Consider the following 16994-nt stretch of genomic DNA (forward strand, 5'->3'; position numbering starts at 1 on the left):
AATTGATGACAGAAATAATTACAAATTACTGCCTAAGAAGATGTAACAAAAACACCCTTTGCGCTCCAGCCAGAGCAGAATGTGGAACTTGCTACTCACCACAGAAGAAATTCAGGTGAATAATCAAACCTAAACATATTATCATCATCTTCTACATAATTCTCGTTTAACAGTGTGTATAACTCCTTCAGCTGAAAACACACACAAAAAAATCCAAAGATTTATCCACACACATCAATCAGAATACACTTCAACGATTTTAGATACATATAAAAATTATTTTACTTACAACTTCAGCATTGCTTAGATCCAATGTGTCCCACATAAAACCTTGTGGCAAAGAATATGGCTCTAGGCGGACACTGTCCTTATCCGGTTCAATTGCACCATGTGAAGTTACAACTTCATCTTTTGAGGGAGGGGGGAAAAAAAAAAAAAAAAGAACCGTTATACTGCTAGCTTTCCTGATAGTTCTTAAAACAGCACTTAATTCAGATCATGTATTTTCTCATAATTATGTGACACGAACATGAAGCTTTTAAAAAATGCTGAAAAAAGGTAGTATTATTGGCTTATCCTACTTCCCATTATCACAGATCGCATTCAGACTATCTCATCAGAATATCTATAGATAGGTACAGAACCACTCTACCTCAACAGATACCCAGTACGTTGTAACACAGGACAGCAAATTATCAGCATATGCACAGCATTTAGCCAGCCACGAGATCCACGGTCTCATCATGAGAAACACGTTGTACTCTCAGCTAACAACCTATGGCTCTGATCCTGTTTACCACTGACTTCAACAGACCTGAAACTCAACAGGTTTACTGAGGAGCAGTGGCATGGCAAAACCAGGACATTTAAGGGATGCTGGTGAAATGTGAAACTTGTTCCCGAAATCCTACATGAAAGCGTGCTTTCTTCTCCTCCCTTACTTTACAACATGCCATACAGCTGGCACACATTCTTTTAGTGGTCAGTTAAGACAGATCTTATGCCTAGGTGCAGTTAAACTTACTAAGTTTAGGTACAGGTTGCGTATCCCAAAACTGGTATTTACGTTTGGTAGCCTCATCAATATTCTTTGCTGGGCCTTGGCATGCAGAGAGCAGCTCCATCGCTCTCTGGATGTCTTGAAGCTTCTGCATTGGAATGGCTGGATTCTGCACAGAGACAAATGGAAGAGAGAGCTTATTGAGTATGTTTACTTTGAACAAATGGTACAAACATGTTCATTTATTTTACGGCTACATATTCTTTCGTGTACTCTTCTCGTCATGGTTAGTTTAGGCACAACCTTTGGAGGCAGGAGGGTGAAAAGTTAGGTGAGCAACAGACAAGTAACTTCACAAAATACTTAATAGTTTTGAGTAGCACTTGCATTTAACCATGAAACTTCAGTGTGTTTAACACAAATACTGCAGCATTAAGGCAGGTTACCAGTATCACAATAAAAAGCTTCTTCTATTCCCTGCCTGTCTTCATCATAAAATACAATAAACCAGCAAAAAGCAGATCAGCTTAGATACCTAACAATCTAAAGATGCCATTGGTACACACAGAGATGTTTGCAGTTGTACGTTACACATACAATATAAAATAGCATTTAAATTCACTATGGTTCAGTATTTCAGGTACACTGTATTGCTACAAATACACACTTTTTAACCTTAGTTATATTATATCTGCCTTCCATTAGCTTGCAGTTATTACAATGGGTACCCTTCTGCATTGTATCATATAGAGGAGTCAGCCATCTTGCCACTAATGCCAACTGTGCCAACACTCACAACTGAAGATAATTTTAACTGATAGAAGCAGACAGACATAAAATAAACCAACTTTCCACTTAAAAGCTGAAAAAGCTTTAGAGAAAAGTTATTTGAAATGCATGAAACCTAAGGCTAAGCATTTTTAAACTGAGCTCTTAAACCCTCACTTTTGATCACTCTGAGTAAGTGTAACTGGAATGAGAATTTTACCTGCATAGGAAAGTACAGAGGAATAATGGTGACAGACTTCTAAATCTAAAGAGTTTTTCCCTCTCTCTTTTTTAATCTATTTATTTGTTTTGTTATCTCCCAAGTGGCAAGTCCTGTTCTGAGGCATCCTAACAGCATGCTTGTGCTCACATTTTCCCAGACTGCAGTGCAATAAATACATTTGAAAGAATAGTCTCAAATGGATTGGAAAATTCTAAGGAATTCTGCATACAGATTTCAAGCCAGATTGTTATTTTACTCAATATCAATGAATCACTATTTCTGTATTTCACTTTCCTTCTAGGAAAAGTTAAAAAACCATCATAAGTTACATGTAATAATGATGTAAAACTTCATTTGGATGGGCATCTGCCTCTAGTATCCTCAGTCACAAAAGGAATAAAACTTCCTGCCTGTAGCTCAAGCAGGCCATCATTTTCTGTTTATAGTAAGAATCTGTACTCTCTAAACATTACGCAATTTCTTTCATTAATTTAAGTATTGCAAAATTTTACCTGTGAGCATGCTTTAAACACCTGTCACTGAGTAGTTGTGAATTAAGATATTCACACACTTTAGAGCAACACTATTGCAGCATAAAAAAACTACCCTATTTCTAGATCCAGGTTACAGTGACATAAGTTACTTTTCTCAACTAAAAATCAATTCGGCTATTACACACCGGCCAGATGCAAATACTCCTAATGCCCCCAGATAAATTCTGAAATCTTATCAGTACATTATGAAATCATACATAAATATTGACATATTGTAATTTATTTTGTATGTTTATTTTAAGTCTCTAATGTTTTTTCTACATTAAGAAGAAAACAAAATCTAAAAAAAAAGATCTTACTAGTAGATGTAAAGTAAAAAGTTCATGACTGGTACTAAATGCAACATGGCTAGGGATATCAGGAGGCATGTCCTTTCCTTTCAAAATGTTCAGAGATCAGCCTGGCTAAGAAGTTTACTTTCAACCCTTTTTGTTTTCCTTTAATGGGAAGCAAGAAAAACCTACACAGAACTTCACATGAATTAGAACGAAGAGTGATTTTGTTTAATTTCAGCAAATTTTAATTAATTTCACGAAATATCTCCCCTCACAGCACAAGACGGCACTGTTGTGCAACAGGGCTCAGGTATGCAATGCTTTTTTTGCCTCAGTTTCGGTGACAAGAACTGACCTCAGACCTTTGATGTCCCTGAGCCTTGTAGCACAGTCTGTGAGACTCCCATTAACCACAGCAGGAGAGAAAATTAGGGACCACTTAGCAAACTAATCATGCACAGGTCCATAAGAACAGACCGGATGCATCTGAGGGTGCTGAGGGAGCTGGCTGATGTTATTGCAACTAGCATGTATCCAGTTTAAAAGGTTATAGCAATTGGTGGAGGTTTCTTATGACTGTAAAGAGGGAAATGTCACGCCCATCTTCGAGAAGGCAAGGGGGATGATTTTGAGAACTCAGGGGTCGATACTGTTTAATAATCTGGACGTGACAAAGACTGCTTTCTCTCCAAGTTCATAGACGATACCTAATTGGGAAGAGTTGTTGATAACACTGGACCACAGAGCTGCTGTTCAAAGCTACTTTGACAGGCTGGAAACAGAAACTTCATGAAGTTTGACAAAGGCAAACACAAAGTCCTGCATCTGGGACAGAAAAAAGCCCATGCAGTGGCAGAAGCCAGCATGGGCTGGCTAGGAAGCAGCTTTGCAGAAAAGAACTTGGAGGTCCTGGTGGGCAGAGAGCTGAACATGAGCCAGCAGTTTGCTGGGCAAAGGAAGACAGCTGCATACTGGGCTGTACCAGTAACACTGGCCAGCAAGTCTTCTCTTTTATCTGACACCCCTGAGATAACATCTTACAGCTTTGGGTTCCTCATTACAAGGAAAACATTGACATAGTAGAGCGAGTTCAATGGAGGGCCACCAAGACAACTGGGGGGCTGAAGCACATGACATACAAGGAGAAGATGAGAGACCTTGGTTTGTTCAGCCTTAAGAAGAGAAGGTTAAGGGAGTAGGAGAAATCTTATTGCTGCCTAATGGGAGGATGTAAAGAAAACCAAGCCAAGTCTTTTCAGAGGAGCACAATGATAGGACAAGAAACAATGGACACAAGTTGTAAACCTGCAAAATCCACTTATATATAAGGAATTACTATTTTTTAACGACAAGTGTAGTCAAACACTGGAATAGGTTGCCCACAGAGTTTGTGGAGTCTCCGTCCTGGGAGACCGAACAACCTGATGCAGGCCTGAGCAACCTGATCTAGTTGAATCTGCTCTAAGCAGGAGGTTAGTTGAAAGACCTCCAGAGATCCTTTCCAATCTAAGTTATTCTGTGACTATGTTGTGTAGGCCACTGGTGACTACAATAACGACTGATAATATTGCAGATTTGGCAAGCTTCATTTGTGTCAGTGTGGACAGTCTAGATCATTGGGACTTGTAATGGGGAGAGATCAAAGTCTTGTGAGATGGGCAGTGAAGTGTCCTAAAGGTCATCACAAGCACAGACAAGCATTTCTTGCTGTGGTTACACTCATGCCAGTGTTCAAAAAGTCCAATACCACAAATAAGAGAGGGAGAAGCCAAGGAGAGTCACTGTTCTGTTTTTCTTATCTCCAGACTGGTACACCTGCTTACAAACTCACTTGACCTCAAAGTCTTTTTTCAAAATAATTTTCAATGAGTTCAGAAGGCCCACTGGGTCTTACCTGATGATCCTGCATATATTCTCTTAGAGGTAAAGTGTACACAGTCCCTTTCCTCTGAAATATTTTGTAAACCTCTTTCCAAGCAAGACCAAGCAAATGCTAAAAGCCTTTTTTCTACAATATATTTCACAGCACAAGGAATATAAAATCTAAGTATCACTTGAGTAGCAGAGAAAATAAATATACTTCTCCACACTGATCCAGATCAGCAGTCTAAGATGCTTTCAAAAAATCTAAACCAGGAAAGTTGTCCAAGTCAGAGAAATTCATCTACTTATCTGCGTGTACACCTGGAACACAGCAGAGGTGAAAAAAAAACTGCCAACGCTGATCATTTGCAACTACAGAGAAGTGGAAGCCATATAAGAATAGTAAAATAGTTTAGCTGCCTAGAGCTTGAAAGAAAGACTTAAATAAAAGCTATTCTTTTATGCCAATAAAAGAGAAAATTTTGTAACATTGCTAACAAACTGGATAAATTTCTTGTGACAGTGAAATAATCATGAAGAGTGCAACCCTAAATACACAACTTAGAACAAGGATAGGCTTCCACATTTGCAAAACACATCACGCCAGAGAAACGGTGCGCAAGACTGCAAGGTGTTGAGGACTAAAATCTTGCACCTGAAAACAAAAAAAGTGAAGCAGCTTCCTTTTAATGCAATTGGAGGCAACATATGGAACAACAAGTTTGCTCAGCAGGGAACCAAGGAACTCTCAGGATACCACAGCAGTGAACTATGTCTTTATGTTAACATTAAAATTGACCTCACTCCAATTGTAAGGGAGTTTGAGGTTACTTGGTTATCACTTGCAAACAGTCGTCTTGTATTAGCAATTCATGCCACATGCTTTATAGAAACACAGTATCAAAACAAGTGGTGAGATCAGAAAGTACTTAAGATTTCTCTACATATTTTAAAGTGTCCCCTGTGCCAAATGCACCCACTCAAAGCAATGGGGGTGACACAGAGAAGATCTAAAGGGACAACACAAAATCTATCAGTATGTTAGCGAGCCAGAACACAACTTTTTTCCCTAAAATTAGTTGGTAGCCCCAATGTACTTGAGAAATCTTACAGGATGAATAGTACTACTGGTACAAGGGTGTAACTTTCTCCACATTAATCTGATAAAGCAAATATAACTACTTCAACATGCTCAATGGTCCATAAACTTTATCATCATGTTGTAAACTTCAGTTCTCAGGCTCAGATTTTTCTTGAGATAAAAGCTGTATGCTAAAAAGCCATCATATCATACTATTTACCAACATGGTAGTCAAAAGCACATAGACAATGCTATTTTATCACAAGGCCCACAAAGATTGTACATCCTCTCATGTAATTTTGCATTCTTATTTACAGCGGAGGCTTTTCAGATGGCAAAAAGTTTCTTCAGTCTGTATCTCCATGTTAGAGATTACCGATTTTACGTAAACTGACATGCTGTTTGTCTGCCCAAATGAGATCTGGTTAGCACAGCAGGTACACCTTCCACCTTCCCTCCTGCTGCTGGTGCTCGCCATGAGATAGCATTATGCTGTACAGGTTACTGAAACTGCACTAAGCCAAGTTAGATGGCAGCTAAACTAAACACAATTCATCAAACACAAAATCTGTTTAAAAGCATTACCACTGCAGATTAAGATTCCCTGTGATGAAGCTGTCACTAGCCTGAGTTCTAACTGCTGGAAAAGAAAGACAAAACACCTCCTCCTCTGCTTTTCTCACAGTACACCACTGTGGTGGTGACGATGACTCTCCAGCTAACTTCATACAGTCTGCAAACACCAGGTCTTACCTTGCTTCTGTCTCTATTCAGGACAGTAACCATTTGCTTAATTCTGACATGTTAAGGCAGAACTACCAACTCGCTTTTAGAAAAAGCAACACACAAATTAAAGTTAAATGAGAAAGCAAGCACAAATTAAAACAGAACCAGGCTCTCACTTTTGAAGGCTGTTGAATTTTAATCTCCTGGGAGTCAGACGCAGAATCTGATTTGGTGCCTCCAGAATTTGGTTTTTCCTTTTTTCTCTTCTGCTTCTTTTTCTTCTTCTTCGCTCCCAAATCCCCTCCAGGACTTCTGCCAGAGATTCAGAGAATGTGCAATGAGAAAAATGAATACCACTGAGCTTAAAATTCAAAAAAAGTTAAATATGGAAAAACCAGCATTTTGATATAAGAAATCTAACAGCAGTTTGAATGTTAAGAAAAGGCAAGGGAAAGGAAGGAAGGGGGAACTGAGAGCATTTGTGAAAGACTTCCTGCAAGTGCTTTCTCATTTGTTTTATACTCAGACCCCAGCAAAACCAGGCGCTTTGACAGATGAATGTCAAATTGTGACACTATATAACAGCCAGAGCTCTTCTCCAGGCTCTTACCCAGCACAAACATGAAACAACCCAATTCAACAGAGGCTGGAGGAACTCAGGAAAGTGCAGGAACTGAGGAAGTAACTTCCATGGAAATTCAGTAACTATTAGTGGCCCAGTATTTTTCCCCTTCATGCTCAACCATCAGGCATATCTGAATTTGAGAAGAATGCAAACATTCAGTTTTCAGGGAATTTTGTTTCTAATTTAAGTAGTGATGAAAGTCTTGCTGAAATCTCAGTTAAGGAACAACACAAAACTAACCAAATATTTGTGTTTTAAAACAGTAAGTACAATAGGGTCAACTGTAATCCAAAAAAAAAAACCAACGAAGTATACATTGCACTCGCAGATTCTGACATATTTTGACTATTGATAATACAACTCCCTTCTTCTTTAAGGAGATTCAAATCTGACAAATAATCAAGATATAGAACCAAGATTAGATTAGAACTTGCAAAGCGTGGGAGGTGTAGACAACTCTCAGACAGAAGGCAAATAAGGAGGCAATGAGTGAGTTAACACTGAACCCTCTTAAAGAAGTTAATCTCCCAGCAAAACCATACATACATAATGGAGCTCAAGACAGATACTGAGGTTTGGGGGGCTTGGGTGCTTTTCAATGGAAAAGAAAAAAGTCAATGCAACAAACAGTTATTTTAATTCTGGAGGGAAAAAAAATCAGACATGATACTGGCAAACCAAAAGAAAGATAACTCCGAAGACCATAACTAAAGTTACTAAGATCAACACGTTTGCAAGGGCCATGTTATTCACTGTTACATGCTCACTTTCAAGATTACGATGCCCAGTCTTAGCATCAAGACCTTGTCAGAGCTGAAGTCAGCAAGAAAACACCCAAATGCCCAACTGGGAGGCCAAAAGCCTGCAATTAATCAAACATGCAACTAAACAAAGACTCATTTTTGTGACTGTTCTCTAGAACAGTCTGTAGTGAAAGATCAGCCCTGAGAAGTCCTTCTGGGCCCTGCACTTCAAGAAAGATGTTGAGGTGTTGGAGCGAGTCCAGAGGAGGGCCACCAACCTGGTGAAGGGTCTGGAGGGTATGACCTATGAGGTACATCTGAGGGAGCTGGGGTTGTTCAGCCTGGAGAAGAGGAGGCTCAGAGGTGACCTTATTGCAGTCTACAACTACCTGAAGGGAGGTTGTAGTGGAGTGGGAGTCGGCCTCTTCTCCCAGGCAACTAGCGATAGGACAAGAGGACATAGCCTCAAGTTTTGCCAGGGGAGGTTCAGGTTGGACAATAGGAAGCATTTCTTCACATAAAGTGTCATTAGACATTGGAACAGGCTGCCCAGGGAGGTGGTGGAGTCACCATCTCTGGCTGTGTTTAAGAAAAGACTGGACATGGCACTTAGTGCCATGGTCTAGTTGACACAGTGGTGTCAGGGCAATGGTTGGACTCGATGATCCCATAGGTCTCTTCCAACCTGATTGATTCTGTGATTCAGAGTTACAACGGGTTAAGTTAAGCTCCCAGAAAGAGGGGAGAGAGTTGTAAGTACAGCACCCTCTGGGATCGGACCAGGGAGTTACTCAACAGACAACAGCGTAGCAGACCAAAGACTCGTGCAGGCGAGGGAAAAGAATTTGTAGTATTTACTAGAAGTCTGCAGAAACAAAAGATGCAGTTGTGTAAGTAGGGAGAAAGTTTTCTGTTGCAGAATGAAGATACTGCCTGATCACCTAGATGATTCTGTTAACTATTTCTATACTCTCACTTTAAAATAATCAAATTATATCTATTTGAAGGCCTGTATACCAAGCTGACATTTTGTACTGAATTTAAACATAGAACAGATCCAGCGGCCTGGCAAGAGGTTATAAATATGAGAGAGTAAAAAACCAAACATGTCCAAGTCCTAGGACTTCACCACCTCTGGCAAAACTGAGATAAAAATACTGGGGAAAGCAATTTCACCTTTGCTAAGATTCATTTAATGAGGTACTCTTCTACTTTCTTGTACTGTCCACAAACTTTCACCTTTTTTCTACAACATCTCACATACAGCAAACAAATGATGCCACTGTGTCCTTGAGTTGATTCCCCAGGGCTTTGTGTTGAACGTAAGTCTACGAGGAGTTTCAGCAAACCCCATTCCTGATAGATGCCCTCAGCAGGCACCGAGGCCCGACTCGCAGCAGCGCACCTCACTTGTCTTCTTGCCTTTCAGCAGGAGCCGGCCCCAGTTACACCACAGCTCACTGGGATTACCTGAGGGTCAATGTTTTATTTAGTTTGGTGAAATAATGAATGACTGTACTAAAAAAAAAAGTTTGGCAGCTATGGAGAAAAAGCAGCTTTGCCAAGCTTTACTAATGTTATCCCCAGTTAAACCGTACTTTTACCAGGATAATCTTAGTTTGTTCTTTGACCAGCTCAAGGTCTTTTTCATATAGAAATGTGTATTTTTAGCTGGGAAAGAGGGAAGACAGGACTAAATTGCTGTAAAATATACATGGCATTTAAAACTACTAATTTTTTTAAATCTTCTGAAATCCCAGTCCTCGGCTTATGACCTTCAGCTTTAGAGCTTTCACACTGCCTTCTGCAAAATAAATACTGGTATCTTTGTCTGACAGGTTATCCAGGGACCGTTCAGAGCAGTTATTTATGCACAGTCTCCTGCTCAGGTCAGTCTTTTTTTACTGTTACAGTCCACAGAATGTAAAAAGAGGATTTAAAGAGAGAACCATTTGTCCTTCAACTATTGAGGCACGCCTGCAACCCAGAGATTTGGCAGCAGGCAGCACACAGAAACTTCTACTGAGTAAACAGGTTTGTCCAACACAAGTTACAACCAGAAATATCAAGCAAATTAGGGCAAAAGCAAGACCAAAACATCTCAGGATTTTTTGTCCTTCTCATACTCTGCCTTGAAAAGAACCAAAAGGCTCTAAAACTGGGAGTAAGAATGGCTGGGAAGGGAGGAACTTTGTTGCTCAACTTGTAGTAATTACGCTGGACATGACTAACAAGATTAAAAGCAGAGACACCTATTAAAAGCTTTTCTCTTAATTAAATATTCTTGTGTGCTGACTAAGATCGGAGTTCTCCTTTGTCTGCTCAGATACATTTCATGGTGTTGTCATATAGGTGTATCTCACTCTTAGAAGTTTGAAAAAAAAAAAAAAGGAAAAGAAAAAGAAAAGTTTCCCACTTCTGTGAAAGCTGACCTTCAAGCGTGAAATCTCTTTTGCTGAACTACCTTGCTACAGTTGCAGTGACACAACTTGGAGCACAGGTCCCATGCAGGAAGCAGGTAAGGGATATGCAACTCATACTGATGCTATGTCTAGCTGTCAGGTCAGGAAACATAACCTTTTCACGAATCAGATCAACGCATCTGCCCCAGTCCAGCCCACCACATAGAGCACAGCTGGTTATACTAAGAAAAATACTCAACATTAGACTTGAGGAAGATTTTGACTGTGTCAGTCTACTAGAGACACACTTATATCAGGAGCACCTTACTGACAGGAGGGCAAGCCTACACACTGAGGCTGAGGTGTACCTAAGCGCTCAGCTTAGACGTGGTCTAAGATATTTTTAACTGCATCCACGATGCCTGTTTTGTCAGTCTGCTGAGTAAGAAAGAAGCGAGGCCAACACAAAAGTGATGGGCAAACCAAAATTCAGCTGAGGCAAAGACCTCATTCTGCCCCAAGACGACTGAACCTTGCCACAGAAACGGGCTGTGGATATGACTCTGAGACAGTCACTTAGGCCCACAGTTTTATGATTTTGTCTGCAAGTTACAAATTCAAGCCCATGATCCCACCCACATACCTTTCCACTTATGTACACACATCTGGTGTTTTGCATAAATGTGAAAAAAGACTTTTGCTTCTCCCTGCATGTGTTGTTTTTTTTTTTTTAAACTGAAAAATGGGGATACTTACTGCATTTAGGGAAGAGTGGGGCAAAGGCAGAGAAACTTACTTTGTGGAGCTCTTGAGGAAAACCATGAAAAGTTGAGATGGAAGAATCAGGAGGAGCATCACAGTTACCCTACTCAGGTGGCCAAACTGTTTGGCTTCCTTCGTTTTGATTTGAGATCGTCTTTCCCACTGAATATTCATCAGTGTTATTTTAATTGCCTTTCTGGACTCTAAATTCTGCTTTAGCAGAAACAGCTTTTTGTAATATCAACATCTGTTTTAAATTACATGGAATGGTAATTTTAAGTTAGCAATTTCTCAAATTTAAAACTAAACATGTACTTCACATTTTTATTTTTAAGCTGCAAAGGCCAAGGCCTGTGCAGGGTTTTTGCCTTCACAGTATTTTTTTCTCTCCCTCTGAGTAAGTGAGGTTGCAAAACTAAATTTCTGAAGAGATTATATAGATCTTTTTGACCACAAAAAGCAGATCTAATGTATATGGGCAAGACACCAAAATTTTTTTAAGTAGTACTATTTATACTAGGGCCATCCTTGGTTCATAAAGAAAATGGAGGCTTAGATGCAAAGGGCTTTCCCATTGCTGTATTAAACTACCACCTCTTCAAGAGAGTAAGAAGGTCCTGATCAGAAGGGCTTACGTCCTGCAAATGCCACGTACTAACAAACTACCATTACTATCAACCTCTCTGGAACAAGATTTCATTTGCATACATTTCAGTACTTGGAAATTCAAGTTTTTGGAGCATGAAAACGTAGTAGCAATGCCTTAAAACCTAACCCAACAGATTTTCCTCAAAGCTCTATGTATTTCCTCTGCCTCCCCCTTCAAGTCTGTAAGGCTGTACTCCAAGATGTAAATCTCGCCTGCTAAAACTGAGCACTGCTTTCAATACCTTAAAAATATTTATTTTTTAAGATAAATCCAAAAGTAGTGCTCGTTATAAAGTTGCCATTTAACAATAATCAAAGGGGTATACTACTAAAACATTCAAAGTAAATCATTTGTGAGGGTTGGGGGGAGTTGTTTAAAGTTCATACTTTTTTCTTATCTGTTTACTAAATGTTCTGTGCCCAAAGCCTGACTGCCATTGAGCAGAAGGAGCCACTTAGAATGAACTGAGAGACCTTACAAAGCTAGGCTCAGCAGGGTGGATTCAGATGCAATAAATACATTTTTTCTACATACACACTAACACAGCTATTTTGTAAACAACACTTTATTATGAAGCAGAACAAGTACAGCATAATGCATTTAGCAGGAGCAAGCTGCAGACACGGAACAGGAGAACAGCAATGAGTCACACAACATACATAATCCTGCATCTAAAAAATAGAGGCAGAAACAAAGACATTTGCACAGTTGAGAGCTATAAAATGGTACTTTCTGCTGCAGTCATTCAGTGCTCAAGCACATAAAAAAAAGAGCAAATTTTAAAAAAAAAGTCAGTCATACATATACACAAATCATGTTTTTTTGTGGTCAATATTATAAGGACCTATTTTCAAATGTCAAGAAACAGCTTGAAAGTAACTTCATTTACAAAGCAATCGTACTAGAGACTGATACACAATACATACTCTACCTCCTTCTAAAAAAGTGAGGGTTAAAATAGCATGAGATTAAATACTGATCAGCAGCAATGGAGACCATTCAGAACTTAGCAAGTCAGTTGACACAGTCATAGTTTCAAGTAGGAAGACTGCTCATAAATCGGTTAGGTATATAAAACCTAATTTAAAAGCTCAAAGCAAACTTTAAAGCTACCTCAAAAATTAATATACTATGACAGGGAGGAAACAGGGAATAACAAGGCTCCTATTACCATGGGTCAATCTCCCAGATCAAGAGTAGATCTTTTTGTTTGCTGTAATGTAAGATTTTTCTTTTCGTTTGATGGAATTTGTTTGGCTACTTCAGCCTGCAGACAAATAGTAGCAAAGAAGATTCTCAAATATTACGTGAAAATAAGATAATTCAAAAGTCAATACTAGACTTCATGCATCAGAAACATGATAGAAAAGTGATACTAATACTTAGAGGCTTTTTCTACTGGAATGAGCTAGCACTAATTTAATTAAACTTCGTATTACTTGGACGAATTCCCTTTCTTATTCAAAGACAAATAAAGCTGCTTCTCTGAAACATTCATTTAAATACATTTGGAATATTCAACAAAAACAAGTTTGGGGCAGAACAGCATACAGCCCGCAGCTGCAGCAGCTGTCCCTCAGAGCTCAGCAAGACCCAAGTTGGAGCAGAGCAGCAAGCTGCGATTCCGAACACACCGAAGGGCAATTCTTTGTTCCCCGCCTGCTTCTTACACGCTGCTTCTGCACTCGCTGTCACCGCAGCCCGAGCGCGTAGCTGCAAGCCTAGCTACACTGCAGAGGGCAGCTACAGCTCGGTCACGCACTCAAACATAAGAGGAAACTGGAGCAGGAATAAGGTATGAATGAATTCTAGACAGGCATCACCCGGCTATCAAACAATCTCACCTGGAACATCAAGTTAGCTCCTGTGAAGAGCAATAATTATTTTCTGCTCTTAGCGGTGTTACTTTTACATATTTGGGAATCATCAACTGTGGCATATTTATGCAAACAAACGTAACAAAAGCCCTGAGATAATTAAACACTATTTTGTCCCCTTTTAATATCCCAGATTTATATTACTATAATTATTTTTAACACAACTATTTTAGCATGCATGCCATGAATTCACTGACAGAGCAGCAAGCATCGAAGTTTTCCCCTTTCCTGCCTTTTAGATAAGTCAGTCCTCCGAAGTCTCTTAGATTTCCCTTGCCACATTTAAGATGCAGAGCTGCTTGTTGCCAGGCAAATCCCAGGGGCAGGAGACAAACAGGAGACAAACAGCGTACATCCTCAAACATAATCACCTACAGAAATGCTCTCAACCAGATAAATCAGAAATTCATGAGGAAGATACTTGTGTAGCGGTGTATAGCTTAACCTATTCCTATTTTAGGTTACTCCAGCCACTCCTAGTTGCGACAACAGAGCATTTTTTCTCTACAATCACATTTTCTAACCTCTCAAAAAAGCAAAAAAAAAGTAGATTTAAACGAAGTCGATTTTTTAAAACACGTTTCTCCCACTTTGTGCCCCAAAAGCCCCGAACTGCAGAGCAAGCCAGACCCGTAGCACCTTGTACCCGGCCGGAGCCACGCTGCCCGCCGCCCAAGGCGGCTCGGGTGCGAGGGGCCGCATTCCTGCTGGCTGCCTCCAACTGCAGACGGCGCCTGATCCGCAGCGTGGGAAGATTTAAGACTCGAGATTAGCGGGCAAGGCGTTACAACCCGAACTGCAGCGTGTGCGCCGGGTAATACCTCAGTGAAACACATGCTCTGCTCTCCACAGCGTGTGGAGTCAGAGGCAATGTTTCCTTTCGGACAATAGGTGACGTTGAGAAGGAGTGTCTGCAGGACAGACTGACACAGACGGTGCCCGGACAGGACCCCAGCCGCGGAGGGGAGCGGGTGAGGGGGGATAGCGGTGTGTGCGGGGGCGCCCGCCGCAAGGGCCGACCCGGGGGAGCCGCTGAGCCGGAACCAACCGAAACAAGCAAGGGAGTACGAGGGCCTTTCCCCCGAGCGCCGGGACCCACCACGGGGGGCTTCCTAACGGCGCAAACACCCAAGAAAAGCCCCCAAATCCGGAAAAAAAAACAAACAACAGGATTTACCCTCCCTTTTAAGGCCGGTGGCCGGCGGGAAAGCGCGAGCGCCGCCGCCCCCCTCACCTCAGACCGAGGGCCCGGCCCCTCGCCTCTCCCTTCGGCGGAGGCCGCCCCTGGAGAGGCGAGGGGAGCCGAGCCGGGCGACACAGCGGGGCTGCAGGGTCCTCCCACGCCCGCCCGCTGCCAACTGCAGCGGAAGGCGGCCCGGGATGAGGGCGCGGACTGCCGCCGACGGGGCCCCCTCCGCCGCGGCCGGCAGACGCGCAGGCGCCGCGGAGGAGCGCCGGGCCGCGCCGGGCCGGGCCGCGCCGCGCCGCGCCATGCAGGCCGCCCGCCGGCTGACAGGAGCTCGCCTCGCACGCCCCTCACTCCGCTGCCCCCCCGCCGCGGGGCCCGCTCCGAGCGGCGAGGGGAGCCCGGCCCGGCCCGCTCCGCACAGCGGGCGCGGCGGCACCTCCAGCCCTACCGCTCCCGCGACAGCAGTCACCGGCTGCCTCCCCGAGCTGTGCCCGCCCGGCCGGCCCGCAGCGCACCCCTACCCCTTGGCGTGCTCGGCCTCCTCCTCATTGTCGCCGTCTATGCCGCAGGTGTCCTGGTCATCCAGCTCCAGGCTCTGCTGGCTGGCCGCAGACTCGCTGTCCTCCGCCATCACGGGGGAAGGAGGGAGAGGAGGGGGCGGGGGAGCCTATGAAAGGAACCGGGGCGCACGGGCAGATGCAGTCCGGAGGAGCTCCCTCTAGCTGCTGTCCTCCCCCGTGCTGGCGGAGGCCGCCGGGGCTGCTCGACCGCTCCCCGCCGCCCCGCAGGGGACCGGGGCGGGGCTGTGCCGTGCCGAGGGGCGCTCGGCACCCTGCCCTGCTCTGCCCTGCCCTTCACACCCGGACGGTGCTGCCCCGGAGCCCGGCCCCCGTCTGACCCTCTCGTAGCTGACATCTAATCCGCGCCCTTTGCATTCCTCAGGCCTCAGGTCCCCGCACCGGGGCGGCGCGGCCCCGCAGCCAGGGCGCTGCCCCCCGCCGCCAGGGGAGGCCCGAGGCACCGGCCTGGCCGTGGCCCTCCCCGCGCCGTGGGGCCCAGGCCTACAGGCAGGCGAGGGCCCGCTCGGTGGGGCGGCAGCTGCCAGGCCTCGGCGGCGTCGGAGTGCGTTTTTGCGGTTCCCTGTGTTTCCTTCTCACACCATAAATACTTCGACGCCGAAGTTGCCGCTGGTAGCCGCTGCTGAGGCCACCGTGGCGATCCCCCTGCACGGCCGTGGCTACTGGCGCTCGCAGCACTTGTCTTTTTCCCGATGCCTTTTGTGTTTCTGCAAGCTCCATGCTAGAAAAACTGGAGTTGAATGGTAATGATTTGAACCCAGGAAAACAAATTAAGAGACACTTGTATATTTGAACTCGTGATATCCAGGGTCATATCAGGATTTCTGATTGAGATTCAGAATTTCTGAGTGCTTGATTTAGCAGTGCTGCCAAACATCACATTAAGACATAAGAATAGTATGCATCGCTTGTAAGTTCTTATCCCCACCACCCTCTTGAAACTCATTTAATGTGAGGAAGATATCGCTTCCTCCCATTTTGATTTAAGGTGGTGATTTGGATTACTTTTTCCTATTTTTGATTTAAGGTAGTGTAATGTTTATTAGATACTGCAGGTGACATGTCAAGTAGAAGATTTCCCTGGCCAAGCAGAAGCCAGCTAGATGTGCCTCCAGCTGTGCCGTCTCAGTCAAACTCTGAACATACGTGTATTGAACACCAGTTCTGGGCCGCTCTGTCGCACTGCACTTGGTCCTTCACAACACGCAAGTTGCGACACTGAATTGTAATTCAAATACATCAGATTCTCAACAAGTCAAAGGCAGACAATATAAGAGTAAAAAATCAAAAGCCCAGGTCACCCTGTCAGCTGTACATCATCTGTAACAATTCTCCTAAACTGCCTCCCAACTTCTCTTGGTCTAACCAAGTAGTCAGCTGTAGCATACAGGAAGCACGACCCTCATGCTACCAAATAATCACTGAATTATTTGTTTCCTGCCACAGGTGGACTTGTGGGAGCTCCTTCTGTTGTGTTGTGAAAGGAGAGAGGCAAAGACAATTCTGAATGGGTAATGGAGTATGGGTTTATCAGATGGATGATCTATCATGGTACACTCAGAAGTCTCATGATGACGTTTAAATCTTCAGTGACTGCAATCTATGCTGGAGTTCCATCATCTGACAGGTATTTTCTGTCTTGACAGTTTTGAAATACTAGCTGTGGTGACTGGAAAATT

At 43.2% G+C, this 16994-nt stretch overlaps 1 protein-coding gene across 2 annotated transcripts in view; it reads right to left on the reverse strand.

Moving 5' to 3' along the window:
* Positions 1 to 15611, reverse strand: part of NMT2 (N-myristoyltransferase 2) — a 28825-nt gene extending 13214 nt beyond the window's left edge. The window contains exons 1-5 of one of the 2 annotated variants that reach the window (XM_068405105.1): positions 15259 to 15611; positions 6667 to 6802; positions 1025 to 1169; positions 290 to 408; positions 100 to 191 (exon numbers count right to left, since the gene is read on the reverse strand). In XM_068405105.1, coding sequence (XP_068261206.1) covers positions 100 to 191; positions 290 to 408; positions 1025 to 1169; positions 6667 to 6802; positions 15259 to 15368 — 602 coding nt within the window. In that variant the 5' untranslated portion in view covers positions 15369 to 15611. The remainder of the gene's footprint in view (positions 1 to 99; positions 192 to 289; positions 409 to 1024; positions 1170 to 6666; positions 6803 to 15258) is intronic. The other variant, XM_068405104.1, reaches the window with a different exon arrangement.
* Positions 15612 to 16994: the final 1383 nt, after the last annotated feature.

The sequence above is a fragment of the Nyctibius grandis genome, chromosome 7 (assembly GCF_013368605.1).
Source record: "Nyctibius grandis isolate bNycGra1 chromosome 7, bNycGra1.pri, whole genome shotgun sequence".
Taxonomy (NCBI): Eukaryota; Metazoa; Chordata; class Aves; order Nyctibiiformes; family Nyctibiidae; genus Nyctibius; species Nyctibius grandis.